Here is a 27,317-nt window from a genome sequence, read left to right on the forward strand (position 1 = left end):
AGTTGTGGAGGAAAGGGAACTTGAATTTCGTCTACGGAGGATTTGAGAGAGAGGTTCGTGTGAAGAAGATGGCAAAATCCCGTAATGGCTACTGATTTAGGCTTTTAAAATAACTGGGCAAAATTGTTCATCGCGTTCGCGACACCCCGGTCGCGTTCGCGATGAAGGAAAATGGGCAGGCATCGCGTTCGCGTGAAGGGGAAGGCGAACGCGTAGAAGAAAATGCTGGGGGGGTCCAGGTTTGTTCTATGCGAACGCGTAAAAGGCCTCGCGAACGCGATGGAGGGAGCAGCAAGTCTATGCGTTCGCGAACATCTGACTGCGAACGCGAAGAGGAAGTCTCTGGGTCCTGAACTTGACTTACGCGATCGCGCTTATGGAGATGAGAACGCGTAGAAGGGGAACACCATGAGCAGTGCGAACGCGAGCCTAAGGCCACGATCGCGAAGAAGAAAATGCCTGAGCAAAAATTGCAGAAAATCTGCTAACTTTCCTAAGTGTAAAACACCCCGAACCACCTCCGAAACACTCCCGAGCCCTCGGGGCTCCCAACCAGACACACACACTAACTCAATATCATCCTACGAACTTGCTCGAGCGATCAAATCGCTAAAATAACATCAAAATCAAAGAATCAACCCCCAAAACTCATAATTTTCATTTCAAAGTTCATAAACCTTCCACTTTAGCTATTTAGGTTCGAAACACGTCAAACGACGTCCGATTTCGGCCAAATTACACAGGAAGCGCTTAGCGCATATTTAAGACCTGTACCGGGCGTCAGAACCAAAATACGAGCCCGATACCTATATTTTCTAACTCATTTTCATTTCCATTTTTCCTTATTAATTTCAGAAAATAATTTATCAGAAAAATTCTTTTACCGGGGTTCTGGACCTCGGATTTCGACTCCGGGCATATGCCCGAGTCCCATATTTTTCTACGAACCTCCCGGGACCGTCACATCACGGGTCCGGGTCCGTTTACCCAAAATGTTGACCAAAGTCAACTATATCAATATTAATATCATAATTCACCAAATTTTTCACAGGATTCATATATTTTAACATAAAAATTTTCCGGCTTCGCGCCCGGAGTGCACACGCAAATCGAGGCAACCAAAAGTGAGGTTTCTAAGGCCTCGGAAGCACAGAACGAATGAGGAAACAGGTGATGACCCTTTGGGTTGTCACAAAAATCTGACTTCGAAACAATGGTATCTAGGCATAATTAATTCAATAATATCAATTAGGGCTCAACAACATAATCCCATAGCCTAGAAATGAGTTTTCTAGCATTCTTCCAAAAATACCAAAAATCGACACCGGACCCACATGGTCCAAACACGAGGCTCGGACCAAAAACTAGTCACCCATAACCCCACGAGTTCAAATATATAATTTGTGTTAAGATTCGACCCCAAATTGGGGTTGAATCACCCAAAACCCTAACTCTACCCAAAACCCTTAATTTCTACTTTGAATTCATGATTTAGGACCAGAAAATTAGTGATTAGATGAAGAAATTAAGAGAGAATGAAGTTAAGAACACTTACCTAAGAAGCTATGGAGGAAAAGGCTCTTCAAAATCGTCTATGGGGTGTTAGGGAGAAGAGTTCGTGTGGAAAAATGAGGAAAATCCCGAAGCTACCGTTTCTGTAATTTTAACAAAATCACTGGGCGTTTTTGACCTTCGCGTTCGCGAAGAAAGAAGACTGGGAACATCGCGTTCGCGGAAGACTTATCGCGAACGCGTAGAAGGGGAAAGGCTGGGTCCAGGACTTGTACTATGCGAACGCGAGATGGGGTACGCGAACGCGATGAAGAAGAGGCTGTTACTACACGAACGCGAGGACTTGTCCGCGAACGCGATGAAGGAATTACTGGGGGTCCTGAGTTGGCTTACGCGATCACGTATGGGGTAACGCGAACACGATGAAGGGAAGGCTAAGGCTGTGCGAACGCGAGCTGAAAGACGCGATCGCGAAGAAGGAAAGCACTGTGCAAAAATTACAGGACATCTGCTACTTTTTCTAAGTTCAAAAATACCCCGAACACCTCCGAAAACACTCCTGAGCCCTCGGGACTCCCAACCAATCACACACACTAACTCAACAACATCCTACGAACTTACTCGAGCGATCAAATCGCCAAAACAACATCAAAATCAATGAATCAAACCTCAAAATCATCATTTTTCATTCTAACTTCACAAACTTCAAACTTTAGATGTTTAGGTCCGAAACACGCCAAATGACGTCCGTTTTCGACCAAACTTTACAGAAAGCGCTTAACACATATGTAAGACTTGTACCGGGCATCGGAACCAAAATACGAGCCCGATACCATAGTCTTTTAATCAATTTTTATTTCCATTTTCCTTAATAATTTCAGAAAAACAATTTCACAGAAAAACTCTTTTACTCGGGTTCTAGACCTCGGATTTCGACTCCGGGCACATGCCCGAGTCCCATATTTTTCTACGGACCCTCCGGGACCGTCGAATCACGGGTCCGGGTCCGGGTCCGTTTACCAAAAATGTTGATCGAAGTCAACTTTAATCATTTTAAAGCCACATTTTGAAATTTTTCACAGAATTTAACATATAATCTTTCCGGGTACGCGCTCGTACTGCGCACGCAAATCGAGGCAACAAAAGGTGAGATTTTCAAGGCCTTGGAAGCACGGAAAAAGAGAGAAATCCGGTGATGACCCTTTGGGTCGTCACATTCTCCACCTCTAAAACAATCGTTCGTCCTCGAACGGACAAAAGAAAGAAGTACCTGAGTCGGAAAATAGATGAGGATAACGGCTCCGCATATCAGACTCGGACTCCCAGGTCGATGCCTCAGGAGGCTGACCTCTCCACTGGACACGCACTGTAGGAAAACTCTTCGATCTCAACTATCGAACCTGCCGGTCTAGAATAGCTACCGGCTCCTCCTCGTAGGACAGATACTTGTCCAACTGGACAGTGCTGAAATCTAACACGTGGTCTGGATCGCCGTGATACCTCCGAAGCATGGACACATGAAACACTGGATGCACGGCTGACAAGCTGGGCGGCAAGGCAAGTCTGAAAGCCACCTCTCCCACACGATCGAGAATCTCAAATGGGCCAATGAACCTAGGGCTAAGCTTGCCCTTCTTCCCAAATCTCATCACGCCCTTCATAGGCGACACTCGGAGCAAGACCCGCTCACCAACCATGAAAGCTACATCTCGAACTTTATGATCCGCATAACTCTTTTGCCGCGACTGAGCCGAACGAAGCCTGTCCTGAATGATCTTGACCTTATCCAATGCCTCCTGAACTAAATCTGTACCCAATAACCGAGCCTCTCCCGGCTCAAACCATCCGACTAGAGACCGACATCGCCTACCATACAACGCCTCATATGGAGCCATCTGAATGCTGGAGTGGTAGCTGTTGTTGTAGGCGAACTCTGCTAAAGGCAAAAACTGGTCCCACGAGCCTCCAAAATCAATGACACAGGCTCGGAGCATATCCTCCAATATCTGAATAGTCCTCTCGGACTGGCCGTCCGTCTGAGGATGGAATGTTGTGCTCAACTGAACCTGGGTGCCCAACTCCTGCTGAACTGCTCTCCAGAAGCGCGAGGTAAACTGCGTACCCCGATCCGAAATGATAGATGCCGGCACACCATGAAGGCGAACAATCTCTCGGATGTAGATCTCAGCTAACCTCTCCGATGAATAAGTGGCTGCAACAGGAATAAAATGCGCTGACTTGGTCAGCCTATCAACAATGACCCCTATCGAGTCAAACTTCTTCCGAGTCATCGGAAGTCCAGTAACGAAATCCATGGTAATCCTCTCCCACTTCCACTCGGGAAGCTCAATCCTCTGAAACAAACCACCAGGCCTCTGATGCTCATACTTAACCTGCTGACAGTTCAAACATCGAGCCACATATGCAACAATGTCTTTCTTCATCCTACGCCACCAATAATGCTGCCGCAAGTCCTGATACATCTTCGCGGCGCCCGGGTGAATAGAATACCGAGAACTATGGGCCTCCGCTAAGATCAACTCTCGAATCCCATCGACATTGGGCACACAAACTCGCCCCTGCAATCTCAAAACACCATCATCATCTAAGGTCACCTTCGTGGCACCTCCACGCTGCACCGTGTCTCTCAGGACACACAAATGGGGATCATCAAACTGCCGATCACGGATACGCTCCAATAATGAAGAACGAGCGACCGTGCAAGCTAACACTCTGCTAGGCTCAGAAATGTCCAACCTCACAAATCGATTGGCCAAGGCCTGAATATCCAAAGCAAGTGGTCTCTGGCTGACCGGAATATAAGCAAGACTACCCATGCTGGCGGACTTCCTACTCAATGCATCGGCCACCACATTGGCTCTCCCCGGGTGGTACAAAATAGTAACATCATAATCCTTCAATAGCTCCAACCACCTCCTCTGCCTCAAGTTCAACTCCTTCTGCTTGAACAAGTACTGAAGACTCTTGTGATCAGTGTACACCTCACACGTCACACCATATAGATAATGCCTCCAAATCTTCAAAGCATGAACAATGGCTGCCAACTCTAAATCATGAACCGGATAATTCTTCTCGTGGATCTTCAACTGCCTCGAAGCATAAGCAATGACTATGCCATCCTGCATCAATACTGCACCAAGCCCAATACGGGAAGCATCACAATAAACTGTATAAGGCCTTGAGCTTGTGGGCAAAACCAATATCGGTGCCGTAGTCAGAGCTGTCTTGAGCTTCTGAAAGCTCGCCTCGCACTCATCTGACCATCTGAACTGGGCACCCTTCTGGGTCAATCTGGTCATCGGGGCTGCTATGGATGAAAACCCCTCCATGAACCGGCGGTAATAACTTGGTAACCCCAAGAAACTCTGAATCTCAGTCGCTGATGCTGGTCGAGGCCAGTTCTTGACTGCCTCAATCTTCTTCGGGTCCACCTGAATACCCTCTGCTGATACGACGTGACCCAGAAATGCAACCGAACTCAACCAGAACTCGCACTTCGAGAACTTAGCATATAACTGACTGTCCTTCAGAGTCTGAAGAACCACTCTGAGGTGCTGCTCGTGCTCCTCCTGGCTGCGGGAGTACACCAGAATATCATCAAGAAAGACTATCACGAACAGGTCCAAGTAAGGTCTGAACACTCGGTTCATCAACTCCATAAATGCTGTTGGGGCATTGGTCAACCCAAATGACATGACCAAAAACTCATCATGCCCGCACCGAGTGCGGAATGCTGTCTTAGGGACATCAGACGCCCTAATTCTCAGCTGATGGTAGCCAGATCTCAAGTCTATCTTTGAAAACACCTTCGCACCCTGAAGCTGGTCAAACAAATCATCAATCCTCGGCAGTGGATACTTGTTCTTTATCGTCACTTTGTTCAATTGCCGGTAATCAATGCGCATCCTCATCGATCCATCCTTTTTCTTCACAAATAACACCGGCGCACCCCAAGGAGAAACACTAGGCCTGATGAAACCCTTCCCTAGCAAATCTTGCAACTGGTCCTTTAACTCCTTCAACTCTGGCGGGGCCATGCGATACGCCGAAATAGAAATGGGCTGAGTGCACGGAGCCAGGTCAATACAAAAATCAATATCCCTGTCGGGCGGCATACCCGGCAGGTCTGAAGGGAAAACCTCGGGGAACTCCCGAACAATAGGAACAGAATCAATAGAAGGGACCTCTGTGCTGGAATCGCGAACATACGCCAGATAAGCTAAACACCCCTTCGCGACCATGCGTCGAGCCTTCACATATGAGATAACACTGCGAGTGGCATGACCTCAGGTCCCTCTCCACTCCAATCGGGGCAAATCCGGCAAAGCCAAGGTCACGGTCTTGGCGTGACAATCCAAGATAGCATGATACGGGGACAACCAATCCATCCCTAATATAACATCGAAATCCACCATGTCTAAGAGCAATAAATCAACACGGGTCTCAAGACCCTCAAATACTACCACACAGGAACGATGAACTCGGTCGACCACTATAGAATCACCCACCGGTGTAGATACATAAACAGGAATACCCAAAGCATCACTAGGCATAGCCAGGTAGGGTGCAAAATAGGATGACACATATGAATACGTAGACCCAGGGTCAAATAGCACTGAAGCATCCCTATCACAGACCAGAATAGTACCTGTAATAACAGCATCTGAAGACTCAGCCTCTGGCCTGGCTGGCAAAGCATAACACCGGGGCTGGGCCCCACCTCCCTGAACCATGTCTCTGGGACGATCGGCTACTGGCTGACCCCTACCTCTGCCGGTCCAAGCTCCACCTCTACGGTCTCTACCTCCACCTCTATGATCCCTACCCCCGCCTCTAGCTGGCTGGGCAAGCTGTGGATCACCTGGTGCCTGAATCATGGGGCGAGGACCCTGCTGCTGAGAACTACCCGAGGCTCGAGGGCAAAATCTGACAATGTAACTCGGGTCACCACAACCATAACAAGCCCTCGGCTGCTGAGACTGCTGGCCCTAACGACCTGTATGTCCTCCCCGGAAACTCTGAAGTGGCGGTGCACTGATGGGCTGCTGATCAGAATAATGCTGCTGAGAACCACCACCGCCTGGAGTACCATGAGAAACCTGGAGTGCTGACTGAAAGGGTCTCGGTGGATGGCCTCTACCGTAAGAATCCCTACCTCCAGACGAGGTACCACTGAACCTACCAGAATGACGATGCCTCTTATCCGACACCTGACCACCTCCTCGTGCAAGAGCCATCTCCACTCTACGGGCCGCATTGGCCGCCTCCTGAAAAGAAATCTCACTACCAGCTCCCATAGCCATCTGGAGACGGATCGGCTGAATCAATCCATCAATAAACCTCCGCACCCTCTCTCGCTCTGTGGGGAGTATAACAATAGCATGGCGTGCCAAATCAATGAACCGTGTCTCATACTGTGCGACTGTCATGGAGCCCTGCTGGAGGCGCTCGAACTGCCTGCGAAGTGCCTCCCGCTGAGTGACTGGGAGAAACTTCTCCAAAAACAACTCCGCGAACTGTCAATGCTGGAGACCCTGCTGGTCTAGATAGGCAATAGTCCCTCCACCAAGTCTTGGCGGATCCTGCAAGCCGAAAGGTGGCGAAGTCGACCTCATTGGTCTCCACAATACCCATAGTCCGAAGGATCTCATGGCAGCTGAATAAGAAATCCTGGGGATCCTCTGATGAAGCACCGCTGAATGTGGTGGTGAAGAGCTTGGAGAACCTATCAAGCCTCCATAAAGCATCTGAGGACATAGCCGCTCCATCGCCGGTCTGAGTCACAATACCCAGCTGAACTGCCACAGCTGGCTGAACCACTGGAACCTGTGCCTAGGGAGCTACCTGCTCTGGAGTACGCGTAGCAGGAGTCTGAACTCCTCCTCCAGCCTGAGAAGTGGCTGGTGCTACTGGAAGCAAACCCGCTCTAGTGACGCTCTCCACAAAGCCTACCAATCTGACCAGAGCGTCCTGACGAACTGGGGTGGCTATGAACCCCTCTGGGACCTGAGCTGGGCCCACCGGAGCTGCTGGGGCTGGAACCTGCTCATCATAATCAACATGAGGCCCCACCTCTGGGACTGCTGCTCGGGGCTGAGCTCTGCCCCGGCCTCGGCCTCTGGCACGGCCTCGGCCTCTGCCCCTCGCAGGAGCTGCTGCTGGGGGCTCGGGCTGCTGCGCGGTAGAAGAGGAAGCACGTGTTCTCGCCATCTGCGAAAGAACAGAGTAGAACGACAATCAGTATTTGAGAAATAGAATCGCACGACAAGAAAGAACAAAATTGAAGTTTTTCCTAACTCCGTAGCCTCTGGGGGATAAATACAGACGTCTCCGTACTGATCCCTCAGACTCTACCAAGTTCGTCCGTGAGTAGCGAGACCTATGTAACCTAGAGCTCTGATACCAACTTGTCACGACCCGGATTTCCCACCGTCGGGAGTCGTGATGGCGCCTACTGTTGGAGCTAGGCAAGCCAAACATCTAAACATTTTCGGATAACAACATAACAATAATAAAATAACGAGTCTTTAAATAAATGCGGAAGTCTTTTAAAACATAAATAACTGAAAACCCAAAATGAGGAAGTCTAATATTTCACTACCCAAGACTGGAGTCGCTATCTCACGAACTACTAAAGAGCGCTACAAACAAGTCTGAATAGAAATACATAAATGTCTGTCTCGATACAATGAAAACAAACTGAAACATAAAAAGGGACTCCGGCCTGCGAACGCCAGCTAGGCTACCTCGTAAGTCCCTGGACTGAAGAGGGCTCCCGATCAACTACTGCTGTGGTCCAAGAGCTGCTCCGGTACCGTGATCTGTGCAAAAGAGCACAAAAGTGTAGCATCAGCACAACCGACCCCATGCGCTGGTAAGTGCCTGGCCTAACACCGGCGAAGTAGTGACGAGGCTAGACAGGACTACCAAATCAACCTGTGCAGTTCAATATATATATATATATATATATATATATGCAATAAAGGAAGGAACACCGAAATTAAACAGTTAACAAGGGAGGGAAGCATGCTATGGGGGAGTACAATCCGGATATAAAGTCATCAACTTAAGTAAGAAACAGGGCAATAACAATAACTAACAAAAGAAAACAGGAGAATCAACAGTTGCACGACATCAACCTTCATGTTTTTACTCTCATTCTCACCAAAAACCATCAAATAGAATGCACGGCATCACCCTTCGTCAAATCACGGGTCCGGGTCCGTTTACCAAAAATGTTGACTGAAGTCAACTTTAATCATTTTAAAGCCACATTTTGAAATTTTTCACAGAATTTAACATATAATCTTTCCAGGTACGCGCCCGGACTGCGCACGCAAATCGAGGCAACTAAAGGTGAGGTTTTCAAGGCCTCGGAAGCACGGAGAAAGAGAGAAAACCGGTGATGACCCTTTGGGTCGTCACATAGTTAATATAAATTACCATTAACATAAAAGTTTGTAATGTCTGCTATTTAATGTAATTTCTTTTTAGGGTGATCGTATACATGCTTCTATTGGCAAGTCAGTTTTGCATCTTTTCAAACCACAAATTAATGAGCTTGGATTATATTATATGGCGAACTTTATCGTTTTCCAAAACAAGGAGAGGTTCAACAGCACAAAACATAGATTGATGCTGACGTTTACTCAACGGACAACAGTGGCTGAAACAACTGATCCACTTTTCCCAATGAATATCTTTGAGCTGCGACCATATCATGAAATGATAAATAAAGTTGATGTTAACGAGAGTGAATTATTTGGTAATAATAAGTTTTAACTTAATTTATTTTTACAACTATTCTGTTTTGTGCTAACACATTTATGCTACTTATTTGCACATCTTATTTTTGAGCAGATGTGATCGGAGAAATTGTCAATTTCAGTGAGGTACACACGCAAAAATAAGGTGAAATTTCTAGGAAGTTTATGGATATCGAACTAGAAGATGATGAGTAAGAATAAACATACATGAATGGATACTGATACATTTGATAATTACATATGGTAAAAATTATACACTATTTCTATTTGACAGGAGGAACAAGTTATCTGCTACATTCTGGGGCGAATTTGTTGATCAAGTTATACCTCACCTTTTAAGTTCAAACAATCAGCCTGTTATTGTTGTTAAGCAGCTCATAAAAGCACATAAATTTCAAGGTAAAATGTAACTATTCAATTTTACATTAATTTGTGAAAGTTATTCATTACATGTTAAACAGAATTTGTTTTGCAGATTCATATTCTATGCGCAATACTTGAAATGCATCAAAGTTGTGGATTAATCCTACTTTTCCTCAATCTGACGAGTTTAAAACACGGTTTAATATATTTTAATCCTCTACCTACACTCATATCTATCTTTTTATATTTAGTTCTAACTCTAATCCTCATTTATAAATATAGACTACTTGGAATGCATCAAAGGTATGCATGTTTATTTTTTTTATATGTATATACAATAAGTAGGTATACCATAACATTACGCCTTTTTATTAATCTTACATTTGCTTATTTTTTTCATAGAATACTGGGATATAGGCAATCCTACATATGAATGTGAATATTGTGGTGCTTACTTCTGGTACGAAGAAAGAATCAACAAGAAAATCAAAGCTAAAAACCAGAGTTTTCTTTGTGTTGTAATCATGGAAAGATACGTCTCCCAAAGCCAAAAAAACCTCCCACAATTTTAAAAAACTTATTATTCGGATCAGGTAACAACAAAATCGACTTTCACCATACTTCAATACTATCTTCAATATATGAATAAATCTTGATTGACAAACATATAATTTTATGTAGGTTCAAAAAGTAAACATTTCAGAGATAATATTAGAAGTTATAACTCAATGTTTTCATTTACCTCAATGGGAGGAAAAGTTGATGCTTCTATCAACCAAACAAAGGGGACAAGAACATTCAAATTATCTGGACAAAACTATCATCAAATCGGGAGTTTATTGCCCCTTGAAGGATCCACTCCCAAGTTTGCACAATTATATATATATGACACAGAAAACGAAGTTGAGAATAGAATTCATGCACTGGGGTTAGTACTCAATTTTTCCTAATTTATATATGAACGAATAATCTAAAAAAAAGCATACATCAAATTTATAAAACCTATTTTTATGCAGTCGTGGTGAAAGAATAAGCCAACTACATGCTGAAATTGTTCAAGATCTGAAACAAATGCTTGATGAGCATAATGTTTTGACAAAGTCTTTTAGAATGGTCAGAGATAAATTTCAGGAAGATACTCAATCCAATTTTAGACTTAGATTGATAGGAAAAGGAACTAAGATGGAAGAAGATACAACTTACCAACAATTTCAGAGGTTGCTGCTTTGGTAGTTGGAGATTTTGATGTATCTAGATGTGACAGAGACATTATCGTTGAAACCCAATCTGGACATCTACAAAGGATAAATGAGTTGAATGCTACCTATTTAGGTCTTCAGTATCCTTTATTGTTTCCATTTGATGAAGATGGTTATAGGGAAGACATTCCTTTAAATGGAACAGATGAATCAACTGGAGGAAGGAATTTTGTTAGCATGCGTAAATATTTTGCATACAAAATTCAAGAAAGGAATGGCGAAATAGCAACAATTGTGAACTCAAGAAGATTATTTCAACAATTCTTGGTCGATGGATTTACAATGGTTGAATCGTCTAGGTTGAAGTATATCAGATCTCATCAAAAACAATTGCGAGCTCATATGTATAAAGGATTAGAAGATGCTATTTTACATGGAGAGATAAATCCTTCTTCTCAAGGTAAAAGGGTAATTCTTTCTTCTAGCTTCACAGGGGGTGCAAGATACATGATTCAAAATTATCAAGATGCTATGGCAATCTGCAAGTGGGCTGGATATCCAAATCTTTTCATCACATTTACTTGCAACCCAAAGTGGCCTGAAATTATTAGATTTGTAAAGAGCAAGGGCTTGCAAGCAGAAGATCGCCCAGACATTTTATGTAGGGTCTTCAAAATCAAATTGGATCGTTTAATAAAGGATTTGAAAGAGAAACAAATTTTTGGACCAGTTAAATCAGGTATACAATTAATCTCTTTAATAAATTGTTATTACATTTATAATATGATTTAATAAAATATTTTGTTTTACATATAAATTACAACCACTTACCCCAATAACAAATTATTATTTATTGCAGTGATATATACTGTAGAATTTCAAAAGCGTGGGTTGCCACATGCACACATATTGCTGTTTCTTCATAATAAATATCCAAATGTTGGAGACATAGATCAAAGAATTTCAGCAGAAATACCTGACGAATCAGTCGATCCATGTTATTATAAGGCCGTTAAGAATTTCATGATGCATGGACCATGTGGTTCTGCTAGAAAATCGTCTCCTTGCATGCGTAATGGTAGATGTACAAAACACTTTCCAAAGAAGTTTGTACAAAAGACCACAAATGATGAAGATGGATATCCTGTTTATAAAAGAAGGGACAATGGTAGAACTATCAACAAAGAAGGTATTGACTTGGATAACAGGTACGTGGTGCCACACAATAGATATTTATTGTTGAAGTACGGCGCACATATAAATGTTGAATGGTGCAATCAATCTCGATCAATCAAGTACTTATTTAAGTACGTTAATAAGGGGCATGATCGTGTAACTGCAGCATTTTCTCAAAGTGTGCATGAGGAAGAATCATCGGCTATTGATGAAATAAAAATGTATTATGACTGTCGATACATATCACCGTGTGAAGCTGCTTGGAGAATTTTTAAATTTCCAATTAACCATAGAGAACCTTCAGTAGAAAGACTTTCTTTTCATCTACCAAATGAACAAACAGTTATTTTCTCTGATGATGATCCAATTGATGGTGTTGCCAATAGACCAAGTGTAAAGGAATCAAAGTTTTTAAGCTGGTTTGAGGCAAACAATACATATGAAGAAGCAAGAGAATTAACCTATGCGGAATTTCCTCTTAAATTTGTATGGAATAAAAAACTTAAAAAATGGGAAAAAAGAAGAAATTCTGCTTTTTCAATAGGGAGAATATTCTTTGTACCGCCTGGAAGTGGAGAGCAATATTACCTTCGAATGTTGTTGAATGTCATTAGAGGACCTAAGAGTTATGAGGATTTACGCAAAATCAACAATCACGAACATTTAACTTTTAGAGATGCATGTTATGCACTGGGTTTATTAGATGATGACAAAGAGTATGTTGATGCCATAAAGGAGGCAAGTCATTGGGGAATGGCATCATATCTTAGGCAATTATTTGCTATGTTACTATTATCCAATTCAATGTCACGGCCAGAATATGTTTGGGAGGCAACATGGATTTTATTATCAGATGATATCTTACATGAACAAAGAAGAATATTGGATAATCCAGGTATACAATTTTACCTTCATCTTAAGATTTTATATTAACAATTTATAAAAATATTTTTACATGATTCTTACATACAAATTATATCTTACTGTAATGTACTATCGACATTTAGGGTTGCAAATTCTGAGTGATTAATTTTTAATATTTTTGTTGGACACATATTAGATGTAGCCTTGCAATGAAGTAAAGAAACTTTATTTTCCTTTTACTATTTCTTAAAAAAATTATTTTCGTCTTATCTTTATATGACTAATGACAACTATATATTTTTGTTATCAATTAATTAATTATATACTTTGTTATTTTAGAGGCTGAGCTAACAAACGATGAAGTAAAGAATCGTTGCCTACAAAAGGTGGAAAATTTGTTGAAAGGTTGCGGCAAAACGTTATACGATTTTCCAACAATGCCAACGCCGGTTTTCAATGAAGAGGAAGTTGACAACACTAATACACTAATCTATGAAGAATTGCGTTACAGTAGGTGCTCTTTGTCTAAGGAACATGAAGAATTATTAGTTAAATTGGCAATGGAGCAAAAGTTAGTTTATGACAGAATTATCAAAGCAGTGCATGAGGACAAAGGTGGATTCTTCTTCTTATATGGTCATGGAGGAACCGGGAAGAAGTTTATTTGGAAAACTTTGTCTTCTGCCATAAGATGTAGAGGAGAAATTGTGTTAACAGTTGCGTCCAGTGGAATAGCATCTCTTTTGTTACCAGGAGGTCGAACAGCTCATTCGAGATTTGCAATCCCACTCAATGCAACTGAAGATTCAACCTGTAATATCAAACAAGGTACTCCTTTATCAAAATTGATTATCAAGACAAAGTTAATTATATGGGATGAAGCACCAATGATGCATAGATATTGTTTTGAAGCTCTAGACAGAACTCTAAGAGATATTCTTAGATTTAAAGATGCATCCAATTTAGATCGACCATTTGGAGGGAAAACGGTTGTTCTTGGTGGACACTTTAGACAAATACTTCCAGTCATTCCAAAAGGTACTAGACAAGATATTGTTAACGCTGCCTTTAATTCTTCGTATTTGTGGCATCACTGTCAAGTCTTAAAGCTAACACAAAATATGAGGTTGGAAGGAAATCAGGTGGATTCACATTTGAATGATCTAAGACAATTTTCTGATTGGATTTTAGCAATAGGTGATGGTATGATTGGAAATTCTGTTGATGGTACTGATAAAGTTCACATCCCTGATGATCTTATCATAAATAATTCTGGCGATCCAATTTCAGCTATTGTGGAAAGTACATATCCAGATTTTTTAACTCATTGCAGTGATATAACATACCTGCAACAAAGAGGAATTCTTGCTCCCACACTTGACATGGTTGAATCAATCAATGAATACATGGTATCACTAAACCAAAGTGAACCAAAAATATTTTTGAGTTCTGATACAATTTGCATGTCAGACGATGCTTTTACAGGTTTGGAACACGTACATACACCTGAATTCCTAAACACTATTAAGTGTTCTGGAATTCCAAATCATGTTATTACTTTGAAAGTGGGTGTCCCGCTGATATTATTAAGAAATATAGACCCATCTTCAGGTCTATGTAATGGAACAAGATTAATCATCACTAGACTCGGAAATCGGGTTATCGAAGCAAAACTATTATCGGAAAATATTGCTGGACAAAAGGTCTTCATTCCGAGAATGTCATTAACTCCATCTGATGCAAGAATACCTTTTAAGTTCCAACGAAGACAATTTCCAATAGTTGTATCCTTTGCAATGACGATAAACAAAAGCCAAGGACAATCTTTATCTCATGTTGGCTTATATTTGAAAAAACCGGTCTTCACACATGGCCAGCTTTACGTTGCTTTATCACGTGTTACAAATAGAAAGGGATTAAAGATTTTGGTTTATGATGATGATGGAGAAATTTCAAATGAAGCAATAAATGTGGTTTACAAAGAGGTTTTCCGAAATTTACTTGGAGAATGAAAGCATATCTTTTACCTTTTCGCAACATTTGTTGTTCTCAACAGCTTCAATTGGTATGGTTATATTTTATTTCATCATCATTAGTTGTTACTATTTTTAGTTACTTTTAACTATTAACTTCTTACTTTTTACATGTACTAACAAAGAACTTCGACAGTTATATTTCTTCTACTAATACACGGTACTTCAATTCTATCCTTCCTAATGTTGTGAATTGATTTCAAGATAACTTACTGATTATGCAAAAGATGGCTAATCACATTTTTTTCATTAAGGATATAACAACTTTGAGGATGCAATACAAGTTGAAAGTTCGTGTTGTTCGTCTATGGGAAGTCCTGGATTGTTACAACTCAGACAATAATTTCTTCATTGAATTGGTTCTACAAGATGAAAAGGTATTAAAAGTCTATTTCTTTTACTTACTAATTTTTTTGCGTCTCTAATTTTTGTACTCCAAGTCATCTTTGGTATACTTCGGTGTGTTTGGCACGGACAAAAAAAATATGGAAAATAGTCCTATGCAAAAAGAAGAAGAAAAAAGACTACACCATAATGATATAATGTTAGCAAAGATTTCCTTGAACACGGCATTATACAACACACCTAAAATTATTTTGTAGTTTCAACACATTGGCAACCATTTACAGCAGATGTATCTTGCTCCATTTTCGCTGTTATTTAAGTGGCTCATGCCACTGATGATTTTCAAATGATTATGTTCATTTGGAATATGTTAGGAAAGCAGATACTAGCATCTCGATAATCATTTTCTTGGTACTAAGAAAGTAGAATGTATAGAAACATAACTCAGTGATGATTAACTTATCAATGACCTTAATATGTACAGTTTACATTTTGGTAGCAACAACGTAGTAACAAGAATAACTGAAAGACTCAACAAAATTAAACCAAACACTACTCAAATACGGGTTTACACAAGGACTACAACCACTACGACCACTACATTTGAATATGCCATAAGAAAGGAAATATAAAATTACTCCTTATCAAGAAAACCAGTATCATCTTCGCAGCAATTTGGCGCAGGAGCTGATATTGGTATCTCTTTAGTCGGCATACATTTGATGTGTAATGGAGGACCATAAAGAAAAGGATTTCACTCATAACTGCTATCATTAAAAGTTGCAAACTGCACTGTACTCTGTGCAGTCCTACCTATTAAATTGTTATGTGCCACACTAAACACTGCTAGAGTTGTCAACTCTAAAAGTTGTGTAGGAATCCTTCCAAACAAGTGGTTGTATGACAGGTCCAAAATGTCTATATTTTGGACATTTGATATTCTTATAGTATTGTTCCAGCTATGTGTTTGTGTTACACGTTTACTGCCCGAATCTCAGTAACATTACTGCGTTCCTTAGCTATTTGACCACTTAACTGATTGCAAGAAAGATTAATTTCAGACATATAATCAACAATGCTACTTTCGTAGGAATTTCACATTTACTTATAATTAGCGCTCACATCTGACTACTTTTACCAATGGATGTCTTTGAGCTGCGGCCATATAACCAATTGATAACTAAGGTTGATGTGGACGACACTAAATTATTTGGTACATATAGCTTTTAGCTCAAATTTGTAATAATTTTATTTTCTGACTCTGATTTTAATATCTTATTATTATTTACATTTAATTAGCGAAATTGTCATCTTGGAGTTGTCAGTCCTTTGGATGATACAACAGTGAATTACCCACAACAAGCAATGGAGCAATTGTTATTGTCTCCGCAGAGCACTTCTACTTTTCACAGTCAACAATCATCTTGGACAGCATGGCATCGAAAGGAAAGTAAGCCATTTTTCCACCCACTTTTGTTAACTTACCATCCTCATCAAAGGCCCGAACTTTAAACAACAAATACAGAGTTTTAAGTATCGCTTCAATTGTTGGAGTATATTTGAAGTCAAAGTTCATCAACTCTTACATGACAATGCTGTTGAGTAAGAGCACAACATTTGCAAGATAAATCGTTTGTATTTCTGGAACTGTGTTATCTTCCTAATCGTTCATGTAGTTATGCGGAGTCTATAACGTGAATCACTTTGCAGGAGTTTGTCGTCCTGATTGACCAGCACGTTTGTTGGCACACGCCTTCTACATGGGAGCGACCACCAAACACTCACTTCCTGTCCGAGGTTTGTAACACTTGATCTTAACATAATAAAATTTAATCACGTTAACAATATAAAATTTTAAAGATTAACAATATTCCAAGAAATCACCAAGATTAATTTTACTGTTTTCTCTTTGGTGTATGGTTTTATTGAAACTAAACTCTTAAATTTTAGCATTCCAGTCAACTTTTTTGCAGCAATCGTCAACCTATTTTAATTTACTTAACATCCAAACTATAAAAGGAGCTTCAACAAGAGAAGCTAACAGAGTACAAACAGTGACAATGAAAATGAAAAATAGACCTAAGATAAAACAAGAAGAAAAAAGACTAGACTACAATGATATAATGTTAGCAAAGCTGTCACGACCCGGATTTTTCCCACCATCGGGCGTCGTGATGGCGCCTACTAACGGAGCTAGGCCAGCCATACATTAAACATTCGCTATTCAACCTCAACAATATATTATACTAACAACAGTTAAAGAAATGCGGAAGACTTAAGTTTAACAAAAAGGATATAAAAATGCGGAAGTTTGAAATACATCCCTACCCAAAATCTGGTGTCACTAGCTCACGGACTACTATAGAATACTACAAGTCTGAATGAAAGAAATACACATGTCTGTTTCGGTACAATAAAAACAAACTGAAATAAGGAAAGGGACTTCGGCCTGCGAATGCCAGCTAGGCTACCTCGAGAGTCCCTGGACCGAAGATAGCTCCCGGATAAGAATCCTACTGCTGCTATCCAAAAGATGCTCCTGGATCTGTGCACAAAGAAATGCACAGAGTGTAGCATCAGCACAACCGACCCCATGTCCTGGTAAGTGCCTGGCCTAACCCCGGCGAAGTAGTGACGAGGCTAGACAGGACTACCAAACCAACCTGTACAATTTTTATATACAAATATGCAATAAAAGGAAAGAAAATACCAAAACTAAACAGTTAAAAGGGAGGGAAACATGCTGTGGGGAGAGTACAATTTGGATATAAAGTTCATCAGCGTAATTAAGAAACATGTCACAACAATAATTATCAAAGAATAAGAAATTCAATAGTTGCACGGCATCACCCTTCGTGCTTTTACTCTAAATCTCACCCAAAGCAATCAAATAAAATGCACGGCATCACCCTTCGTGCTTTCCCTCACATAGCTCTCATCTCACGGCACGGAATGACCCTTCGTGCAAATATAATCAAATCAGAGCACGGAATGTACCTTCCTGCATAAATAGTCAAACATAGCACGGAATGACCCTTCGTGCAAATATAATCAAGAATAGCACGGAATGACCCTTCGTGCAAATGTAATCAAGAATAGCACGGAATGACCCTTCGTGCAAATGTAATCAAGAATAGCACGGAATGACCCTTCGTGCAATTTCACTCTTCCTCACCCAAATAACAGTCACAACCAAACGGGCAAGAGAAATGAACAAGTAATATGAACTATCCCGGCAAGGGAACAACACAAATAACAACCAAGACCCGGCAAGGGAACAATAACAACATCTTTCACAACCCGGCAAGGGCAATACTCACTGTAATCAAACCATCCCGGCAAGGGATTAATCACACCTCTTTTCTATACGTTCATCTCCTACTCAATGGTATTTAACACTCGAGCCAATGCTCCAAAATATTAATATTTCACAACTTATCCTCAAACTCTTCACATTTGCAGAAATACATGTTGTAGCATAGAAGAGTTCCAAATTATCTCAAAAACAAGTAATAAACAAAGACCCACGGTCATGCTAGACTCCAGTGTATAGACACTCGTCACCACGCCTATACACCGTACTCGATCAATTAGCAAATAGCATTTATGATACTCTAATCCTATTCCCTCAAGCCAAAGTTAGATCAAACACTTACCTCGGTCCGAAAATAGCAATCAAGCCTCTAACACCGCCTTTCCTCTAGAATTCGACTCCGAAACAATGATATCTAATCATAATTAATTCAATAATATCAAATGAGGCTCAACAACATAATCCCATAGCCTAGAAATGAATTTCCTACCATTCTTCCAAAAATAGCAAAATCCGACACCGGGCCCACATGGTCCAAACTCGAGGCTCGGACCAAATTCCAATCACCCATAACCCCACGAGTTCAAATATATAATTTGTTTCAAGATCCGACCCCAAATTGAGGTTGAATCGCCCAAAATTTTCAAAAACCTAACTCTACTCATTTCCCCCAATTTCTACCCTAAATTATATGTTTTAGGCTTAGGAATTCAACAAATGTTGATGGGAAATGAAGAAAACGAGTTAAGATTTACTAACCCAAGAAGTTTTGGTGAAAGGGAGCTTCAATGAACGCCTAAAGACCTTGGAGAAGAAGGAGCTCGTGTGTTTTCATGAAATTCCCGTAACTACACTGTTCTGGAAATAAAAAAATATAACTGGGCAAAATTGCCCTTCGCGTTCGCGGGAAGAGGGCCGCGTTCACGAAGGGTAAATGGGCAGGTCAACGCGTTCGCGATTGGGAGGATGCGAACGCGAAGGAGAAACACTGGGGGGTCCAGGATTTGTTCTACGCGAACGCGTGAAAGCCCACGCGAACGCGCTGAAGAAAGCTGCAAGGCTACGCGTTCGCGAACAGTGGAATGCGAACGCGAAGAGGAAAATACTGGGGTCCCAAATTTGGCTTACGCGAACGCGAGATGTTGTACGCGAACGCGATGAAGGAAATTCTGATGCTTCGCGAACGCGGGAGAGAGAGTGCGATCGCGAAGAAGGAAATGACTGGCACCTGTTGCAGACTTTTCTGCAACTTTTCAAGTTTTAAAACCTCCCGGAACACCTCCGAAACACTCCCGAGCCCTCGGGGCTCCCAACCAAACACACACACTAACTCGATATCATCCTACGAACTTGCTCGAGCGATCAAATCGCTAAATGAACATCAAAATCAAAGAATCAACACCCAAAACTCATAATTTTCCATTTCAAAGTTCATAAACCTTCAACTTTAGCTATTTAGGTCCGAAACACGTCAAACGACGTCCGATTTCGACCAAATTTCACAGGAAGCGCTTAACGCATATTTAAGACCTGTACCGGGCGTCGGAACCAAAATACGAGCCCGATACCTATATTTTNTGTCAGACGATGCTTTTACAGGTTTGGAACACGTACATACACCTGAATTCCTAAACACTATTAAGTGTTCTGGAATTCCAAATCATGTTATTACTTTGAAAGTGGGTGTCCCAGTGATGTTATTGAGAAATATAGACCCATCTTCAGGTCTATGTAATGGAACAAGATTAATCATCACTAGACTCGGAAATCGGGTTATCGAAGCAAAACTATTATCGGAAAATATTGTTGGACAAAAGGTCTTCATTCCGAGAATGTCATTAACTCCATCTGATGCAAGAATACCTTTTAAGTTCCAACGAAGACAATTTCCAATAGTTGTATCCTTTGCAATGACGATAAACAAAAGTCAAGGACAATCTTTATCTCATGTTGGCTTATATTTGAAAAAACCGGTCTTCACACATGGCCAGCTTTACGTTGCTCTATCACGTGTTACAAATAGAAAGGGATTAAAGATTTTGGTTTATGATGATGATGGAGAAATTTCAAATGAAGCAATAAATGTGGTTTACAAAGAGGTTTTCCGAAATTTACTTGGAGAATGAAAGCATATCTTTTACCTTTTCGCAACATTTGTTGTTCTCAACAGCTTCAATTGGTATGGTTATATTTTATTTCATCATCATTAGTTGTTACTATTTTTAGTTACTTTTAACTATTAACTTCTTACTTTTTACATGTACTAACAAAGAACTTCGACAGTTATATTTCTTCTACTAATACACGGTACTTCAATTCTATCCTTCCTAATGTTGTGAATTGATTTCAAGATAACTTACTGATTATGCAAAAGATGGCTAATCGCATTTTTTTCATTAAGGATATAACAACTTTGAGGATGCAATACAAGTTGAAAGTTCGTGTTGTTCGTCTATGGGAAGTCCTGGATTGTTACAACTCAGACAATAATTTCTTCATTGAATTGGTTCTACAAGATGAAAAGGTATTAAAAGTCTATTTCTTTTACTTACTAATTTTTTTGCGTCTCTAATTTTTTTACTCCAAGTCATCTTTGGTATACTTCGGTGTGTTTGGCACGGACTAAAAAAATCTGGAAAATAGTCCTATGCCAAAAGAAGAAGAAAAAAGACTACACTACAATGATATAATGTTAGCAAAGATTTCCTTGAACACGGCATTATACAACACACCTAAAATCATTTTGTAGTTTCAACACATTGGCAACCATTTACAGCAGATGTATCTTGCTCCATTTTCGCTGTTATTTAAGTGGCTCATGCCACTGATGATTTTACAAATGGTTATGTTGATTTGGAATATGTTAGGAAAACAGATACTAGCATCTCGATAATCATTTTCTTGGTACTAAGAAAGTAGAATGTATAGAAACATAACTCAGTCATGATTAACTTATCAATGACCTTAATATGTACAGTTTACATTTTGGTAGCAACAACGTAGTAACAAGAATAACTGAAAGACTCAACAAAATTAAACCAAACACTACTCAAATACGGGTTTACACAAGGGCTACAACCACTGCGACCACTACATTTGAATATGCCATAAGAAAGGAAATATAAAATTACTCCTTATCAAGAAAACCAGTATCATCTTCGCAGCAATTTGGCGCAGGAGCTGATATTGGTATCTCTTTAGTCGGCATACATTTGATGTGTAATGGAGGACCATAAAGAAAAGAATTTCACTCATAACTGCTATCATTAAAAGTTGCAAACTGCGCTGTACTCTGTGCAGTCCTACCTATTAAATTGTTATGTGCCACACTAAACACTGCTAGAGTTGTCAACTCTAAAAGTTGTGTAGGAATCCTTCCAAACAAGTGGTTGTATGACAGGTCCAAACTGTCTATATTTTGGAGATTTGATAATTCTTATACTATTGTTCCATCTATGTGGTTGTGTTACAAGTTTAGTGCCCGAATCTCAGTAACATTACTGAGTTCCTTAGGTATTTCACCACTTAACTGATTGCAAGAAAGATGAATTACAGACATATAATCAACAATGCTACCTTTGTAGGAACTGGTATTATATCTGGAAACTAAAATAAATAATTTAGCGCTCACATTTACTTATAATTTAGCGCTCACATCTGACTACTTTTACCAATGGATGTCTTTGAGCTGCGGCCATATAACCAATTGATAACTAAGGTTGATGTGGACGACACTAAATTATTTGGTACATATAGCTTTTAGCTCAAATTTGTAATAATTTTATTTTCTGCCTCTGATTTTAATATCTTATTATTATTTACATTTAATTAGCGAAATTGTCATCTTGGAGTTGTCAGTCCTTTGGATGATACAACAGTGAATTGCCCACAACAAGCAATGGAGCAATTGTTATTGTCTCCGCAGAGCACTTCTACTTTTCACAGTCAACAATCATCTTGGACAGCATGGCATCGAAAGGAAAGTAAGCCATTTTTCCACCCACTTTTGTTAACTTACCATCCTCATCAAAGGCCCGAACTTTAAACAACAGATACAGAGTTTTAAGTATCGCTTCAGTTGTTGGAGTATATTTGAAGTCAAAGTTCATCACCTCTTACATGACAATGCTGTTGAGTAAGAGCACAACATTTGCAAGGTAAATCGTTTGTATTTCTGGAACTGTGTTATCTTCCTAATCGTTCATGTAGTTATGCAGAGTCAATAACGTGAATCACTTTGCAGGAGTTTGTCGTCCTGATTGACCAGCACGTTTGTTGGCACACGCCTTCTACGTGGGAGCGATCACCAAATCCGAGGTTTGTAACACTTGATCTTAACATAATAAAATTTAATCACGTTAACAATATAAAATTTTAAAGATTAACAATATTCCAAGAAATCACCAAGCTTAATTTTACTGTTTTCTCTTTGGTGTATGGTTTTATTGAAACTAAACTCTTAAATTTTAGCATTCCAGTCAACTTTTTGCAGCAATCGTCAACTTATTTTAATTTACTTAACATCCAAACTACAAAAGGAGCTTCAACAAGAGAAGCTAACAGAGTACAAACAGTGACAATGAAAATGAAAAATAGACCTAAGATAAAACAAGAAGAAAAAAGACTAGACTACAATGATATAATGTTAGCAAAGCTTTCCTGGAACACTACATTATAGAACAAACCTACAATCATTCTGTTGTTTCAATACATTGGCAACCATTTAGAGCTCATGTATCTTGCTACATTTTAGCTGTTATTAAAGTGGCTCATGCCATAACTTCTGTATACCACTAAGTTACCATCATTGGTATCTCTGTCATTGCCGATTTATAGCTTCCATGAACTGTTCATCTGCAGCAGTACGGATAGAAACACATATCAGTAGGAAACGGAAAAACATTGGTCTTCATTCCTTTTTTCCCAATAAACCTACATTGTTGTTATTATGACATGTTCAGTTGCAAACAGAAGATATCTATTAATACAAGTGTTGCAACGCTTGATGGACTCCGAGATCAGATATGGCATGTCTCATATGCATCTTTCCAAAATAGAACTTAATGAGTTTGCATTATGTGTTATAGCGAACTTTAGCGTTTGTCACAAAACATACAAGTTCATAACCAAAAAAATAATTTAGCCCTCACATTTACATAGAGTACAACCTTTGCTGAAACATGTGATCCACTTTTACCAATGGATGTGTTTGTTCTGCGGCCATATAACCAATTGATAACTAAGGTTGATGTGGACGACACTGAATTATTTCGTACATATAGCTTTTACCTCAAAATTCTAATAATTATATTTTCTGCCTATCATTTTAATATCTTATTAATATTTACATGTAATTAGCGAAATTGTCATGTTGGAGTTGTGTAACGACCCGACCCGTCGTTACGGGAGTTACCGTCCCGTTTTCCCCGTTTTATGCTTCTATATGTTTCATTATATGTGTTTGGAGAATTTGAAGTAATTCGGTTAGAGTTCGGTTAGAAAGGAGACAATAAGTCTCTTTATGAGAAGGTTAGTTTGGAAAAGTCAACCGAAGGTTGACTTATGAGTTAGAAGGCTCAGAATGGATTTCCGATGATTCGACTAGTTTCGGGGGATGATTTGTGACTTAGGAGCGCAATCGGAATTGAATTTGGAGGTCCGGTGTAGAATTAGGCTCGAATTGGCTAAGGTTGGATTTTGGTGAATTCCGGATGGTAGGTGAGATTTTGATCCGAGGGTCGGAATGGAATTCCGAGAGTTGCAGTAGCTCCGTTAGGTGATTTTGGATATGCGTGCAAAGTTTCAGATCATTCGGTGGTGTTTAGGACGGGTTTTAGATCAAATGCAAGTTTCGGAAGTTTTAGTTTAACTTAGGCTTGAATCCGTGGCAATTCAATGATTTTAGTGTTTATGATAGTGTTTTTATGTTACGAGCAAGTTTGAATGAGGTGTTAGGATATATGGGTGTTTTTGGTTGAGGTCCCGGGGGCCTCGGGGTGAATTCGGGTGGTTAAACGAGAGTTTTGAGGGGTATTGCAGGTCAGATCTTGCTGTCATCTGGTGTTTCCGCTTCTGCGGAAATGGACCGCAGAAGCGGTATCGCAGAAGCGAGTACGTGGTCGCAGAAGCGGTCGTCGACCGGCTAGGGAAATTCCGCAGAAGCGGAAGGTGGCTCGCACCAGCGGGTCCGCATAAGCGGACACTGTACCGCAGAAGCGGTTTTGAGGGAACCGCAGAAGCGGACTTCGCGTCGCGTAAGCGAAGTCCGGGCTTCTAAGTGAAGATCGCAAAAGCGGAAATGTGGCCGCAGAAGCGGTCCCGCATAAGTGACCCTTTCATATTTTTCCACCATTGTTGACGTTCTTAAGAGCTTTGAACAAGGAAATTCGAGGGTTTTGACTGAGAATCACTTGGAGGTAAGTTCCTTGGCCTAAATATTCGAATTTATGGTAGAAATTACATGTAAATTGTAGAAAATTCATCAAAAACGGGTCAAGCTAGGGCTTGGAAAGCTGTGATGTAAAAATGGAATTTGGAGGGTCAAACGAGCTTCGATTTTGGTAAACTTTATATGCACGGACTCGTGGCGAGACGAGGAATCTGTTGGTGTGATTTTTGGAATTTTTCGCGAAGTGGGCCCGGGGCTCGAGTTTTACCAACTTCGTGAATTTAGTACTTTTCGAGTATTTTTGATTGGATTATGTTTCTTTAACCCATATTTATGTATTCGTTGTGATTTTGACTAGATTCGACGCGCGAGGAGGTCGATACGAAAGGAAAAGGCATTGCGGACCATTCTACGGCCGGTGAGAGGTGAGTAGTTGGTGTATATGATGGCCTGAGGGTTTGAAACCCCGGCTTATCACATTGTGACGCTATTGTAGGGCGTGACTCGCACCCCATGGCAGGTGCGGGATTAGTTATGACTGCGGATTGAGACTTAGTCCATCCCGAACAAGAATGTTTCTATATTGGCGACTGATACGCACCCTGTATTGAATATATCTTGGCTTATTGCCGTGTTTGGGGCCTTGTGCCGATCTGTAGCATCCTTAGAGGTTGAATGTCATTGTGATAGCATGCTTTGTATAATCATTGATCTCAGTCCTGTGTGTAATCACTGTTATGAAATGCTAAGTCACTTTTCCTGAAGTCAAATATCTAAAGTATATTCTTCTTAATAAATTGGAAATTGGAAAATTAAGTGAATCTGTTACGTGACTCATATGCATATTATGGACTGAGTGTGGATCGGGCTGCACGCCGCAGCGAATGGTATGATTACATTGCGCTTGGGCTGAAGGAGCCCCTCCGAAGTCTGTACACACCCACAGTAAGCGCCTTCGACGTTAAATGGATCGGGCTGTACGCCACAGCGTGTTCATGTGCATTGCATTGCATCCTTACATTTTACTTGACTGTTATATTTGAAGTTGTTTTGCTGTTGGTTCGTAGTAAGGTGTAGGACTGTTAGTTTTAGCTTTGCTTTGTGGTATTTTGTGGATTTCTTATCTTCAGACATTTTATATGCTTATTACTCACTGAGTCGGTAGTATTCACCCTAATCCCTGCACCTTGTGTGCAGATTCAGGTACATCGGAGGCTTAGCTGAGCAGTCTTTGATTCCCAGAGCTTATCAGAGTTGTTGAGGTAGCTGCTTGACGTTCGCAGGACCTGACTACTCTTCCTATTTCAGTTTTATTTATATATACATTTCCGGACTTGAGTATTTTCGTTCAGATATTGTTATTCAGATTGTTTTAGAGGCTCTAAACTCGTGACCCTAGATCTTTGGGAGCGTTTTATCAGACTTCGTATTTTTCTCAGTATTATTCTATTATAAATATTGGATTATTATTCTAAAACTATTATAATCTCTTTAGATTGTCGGTTTGAGGTTTAGGGTTGATTTGGGAACGATTGTGGTCAGGCTTGCCTAGCAATACTGTTGGGCGCCATCACGACCAGGTTTGGGGTCGTGACAAGTTGTCAGTCCTTTCGATGATACAACAGTTAATTACCTACAAAAAGAAATGGAGCAATTGTTATTATCTCCGCAGAGCAGTTCGACTTTTCAGAGGCAACAATCAACTTACACAGCATGGAACCAAAGGAAAGTAAGCCATTTTTCCACCCACTTTTGTTAACTTAGCATCCTCATCAAAGGCCCGAACCTTAAACAACAGATCCAGAGTTTTAATTATCGCTTCAGTTGTTGGAGTATATTTGAAGTCAAAAGTTCATCAACTCTTAACTCACAATTCTGTTGAGTAACAGCACAACATTTGCAAGGTAAATCATTTGTATTTCTGGAACTGTGTTATCTTCCTAATCGTTCATGTATATATGCGGAGTCTATAGCCTCAATTACTGCGCAGGAGCTGGTCGTCCTGATTGACCAGCACGTTCGTTGGCACACGGCTTCTACATGGGAGCGACCACCAAACACTCAATTCCTGTCCGAGGTTTCTAATACTTGATCTTAACATAATAAAATTTTAAAGATTAAGAATATTGCTAGAAATCACCAAGTTTTTACTGTTTTCTCTTTGGTGTATGGTTTTATTGAACTAAACTCTTAACATTTTTGTATTCCAGTCAGCTTTTGGCAGTAATCGTCAACTTATTTTAATTTACTTAACATCCAAACTACAAAAGGAGCTTCAAGAACAGAAGCTAACAGAGTACAAAGAGTGACTATGAGTATGTAAAGAAACATCTACTG

At 40.3% G+C, this 27,317-nt stretch overlaps 3 protein-coding genes and 2 long non-coding RNA genes across 7 annotated transcripts in view; all 5 read left to right on the forward strand.

The window, feature by feature from the left end:
* LOC109214216 overlaps window positions 1-396 on the forward strand; it is a 3,860-nt gene extending 3,464 nt beyond the window's left edge. Inside the window, exon 4 of the mRNA XM_019378113.1 lies at window positions 334-396. Within this exon, the coding sequence (XP_019233658.1) occupies window positions 334-396 (63 nt within the window). The remainder of the gene's footprint in view (window positions 1-333) is intronic.
* Window positions 397-1,565: 1,169 nt separating this feature from the next.
* Window positions 1,566-14,419, forward strand: LOC109214217. The gene is made up of 11 exons (XM_019378115.1): window positions 1,566-1,657; window positions 1,707-1,920; window positions 9,028-9,298; window positions 9,422-9,425; window positions 9,574-9,698; window positions 10,065-10,122; window positions 10,679-10,775; window positions 10,880-11,600; window positions 11,721-12,932; window positions 13,241-14,310; window positions 14,387-14,419. The coding sequence occupies exons 1-11, from the start codon at window positions 1,566-1,568 to the stop codon at window positions 14,417-14,419; spliced, it is 3,897 nt and encodes a 1,298-aa protein (XP_019233660.1).
* Window positions 14,420-14,475: 56 nt separating this feature from the next.
* On the forward strand, window positions 14,476-17,077 carry LOC109214218. Of its 2 annotated transcripts, XR_002066127.1 has the most exons (5): window positions 14,476-14,966; window positions 15,060-15,094; window positions 15,189-15,311; window positions 16,579-16,729; window positions 16,990-17,077. XR_002066127.1 is itself a non-coding variant. In XM_019378116.1 (4 exons), the coding sequence occupies exons 2-4, from the start codon at window positions 15,153-15,155 to the stop codon at window positions 17,007-17,009; spliced, it is 330 nt and encodes a 109-aa protein (XP_019233661.1). In that variant the 5' UTR covers window positions 14,476-14,966; window positions 15,060-15,152; the 3' UTR covers window positions 17,010-17,077. The 2 variants fall into 2 exon arrangements, 1 of the variants encoding a protein (XP_019233661.1); XM_019378116.1 differs by having other exon boundaries at window positions 15,060-15,311.
* A 3,128-nt stretch (window positions 17,078-20,205) lies between these two features.
* Window positions 20,206-26,215, forward strand: LOC109214219. 2 transcript variants are annotated; one of them, XR_002066128.1, is made up of 6 exons: window positions 20,206-20,771; window positions 20,865-20,899; window positions 20,994-21,116; window positions 22,425-22,749; window positions 22,836-22,909; window positions 26,178-26,215. It is a non-coding gene; the product is annotated as an uncharacterized LOC109214219 (long non-coding RNA). The 2 variants fall into 2 exon arrangements; XR_002066129.1 differs by having other exon boundaries at window positions 22,451-22,749.
* Window positions 26,216-26,564: 349 nt separating this feature from the next.
* Window positions 26,565-27,284, forward strand: LOC109214220. Its single transcript, XR_002066130.1, has 3 exons — window positions 26,565-26,884; window positions 26,971-27,057; window positions 27,191-27,284. It is a non-coding gene; the product is annotated as an uncharacterized LOC109214220 (long non-coding RNA).
* The last annotated feature ends 33 nt before the right edge of the window (window positions 27,285-27,317 follow it).

Source organism: Nicotiana attenuata, unplaced genomic scaffold, assembly GCF_001879085.1.
Source record: "Nicotiana attenuata strain UT unplaced genomic scaffold, NIATTr2, whole genome shotgun sequence".
In the NCBI taxonomy this organism is placed as follows: domain Eukaryota; kingdom Viridiplantae; phylum Streptophyta; class Magnoliopsida; order Solanales; family Solanaceae; genus Nicotiana; species Nicotiana attenuata.

What these genes read in the sequence shown, in the direction of transcription:
- LOC109214217 (XM_019378115.1), top strand. Translation starts at nt 1,566, where the DNA reads ATGGAGGAAAAGGCTCTTCAAAATCGTCTATGGGGTGTTAGGGAGAAG. An exon ending in AAGAATATTGGATAATCCAG is followed by an intron (nt 12,933 to 13,240) that starts GTATACAATTTT and finishes TTGTTATTTTAG; the next exon opens with AGGCTGAGCTAACAAACGAT. An exon ending in AATCAATCAATGAATACATG is followed by an intron (nt 14,311 to 14,386) that starts GTATCACTAAAC and finishes ATGCTTTTACAG; the next exon opens with GTTTGGAACACGTACATACA.
- LOC109214218 (XM_019378116.1), top strand. Translation starts at nt 15,153, where the DNA reads ATGCAAAAGATGGCTAATCACATTTTTTTCATTAAGGATATAACAACT. An exon ending in TGGTTCTACAAGATGAAAAG is followed by an intron (nt 15,312 to 16,578) that starts GTATTAAAAGTC and finishes ACATTTAATTAG; the next exon opens with CGAAATTGTCATCTTGGAGT. An exon ending in AGCATGGCATCGAAAGGAAA is followed by an intron (nt 16,730 to 16,989) that starts GTAAGCCATTTT and finishes ATCACTTTGCAG; the next exon opens with GAGTTTGTCGTCCTGATTGA.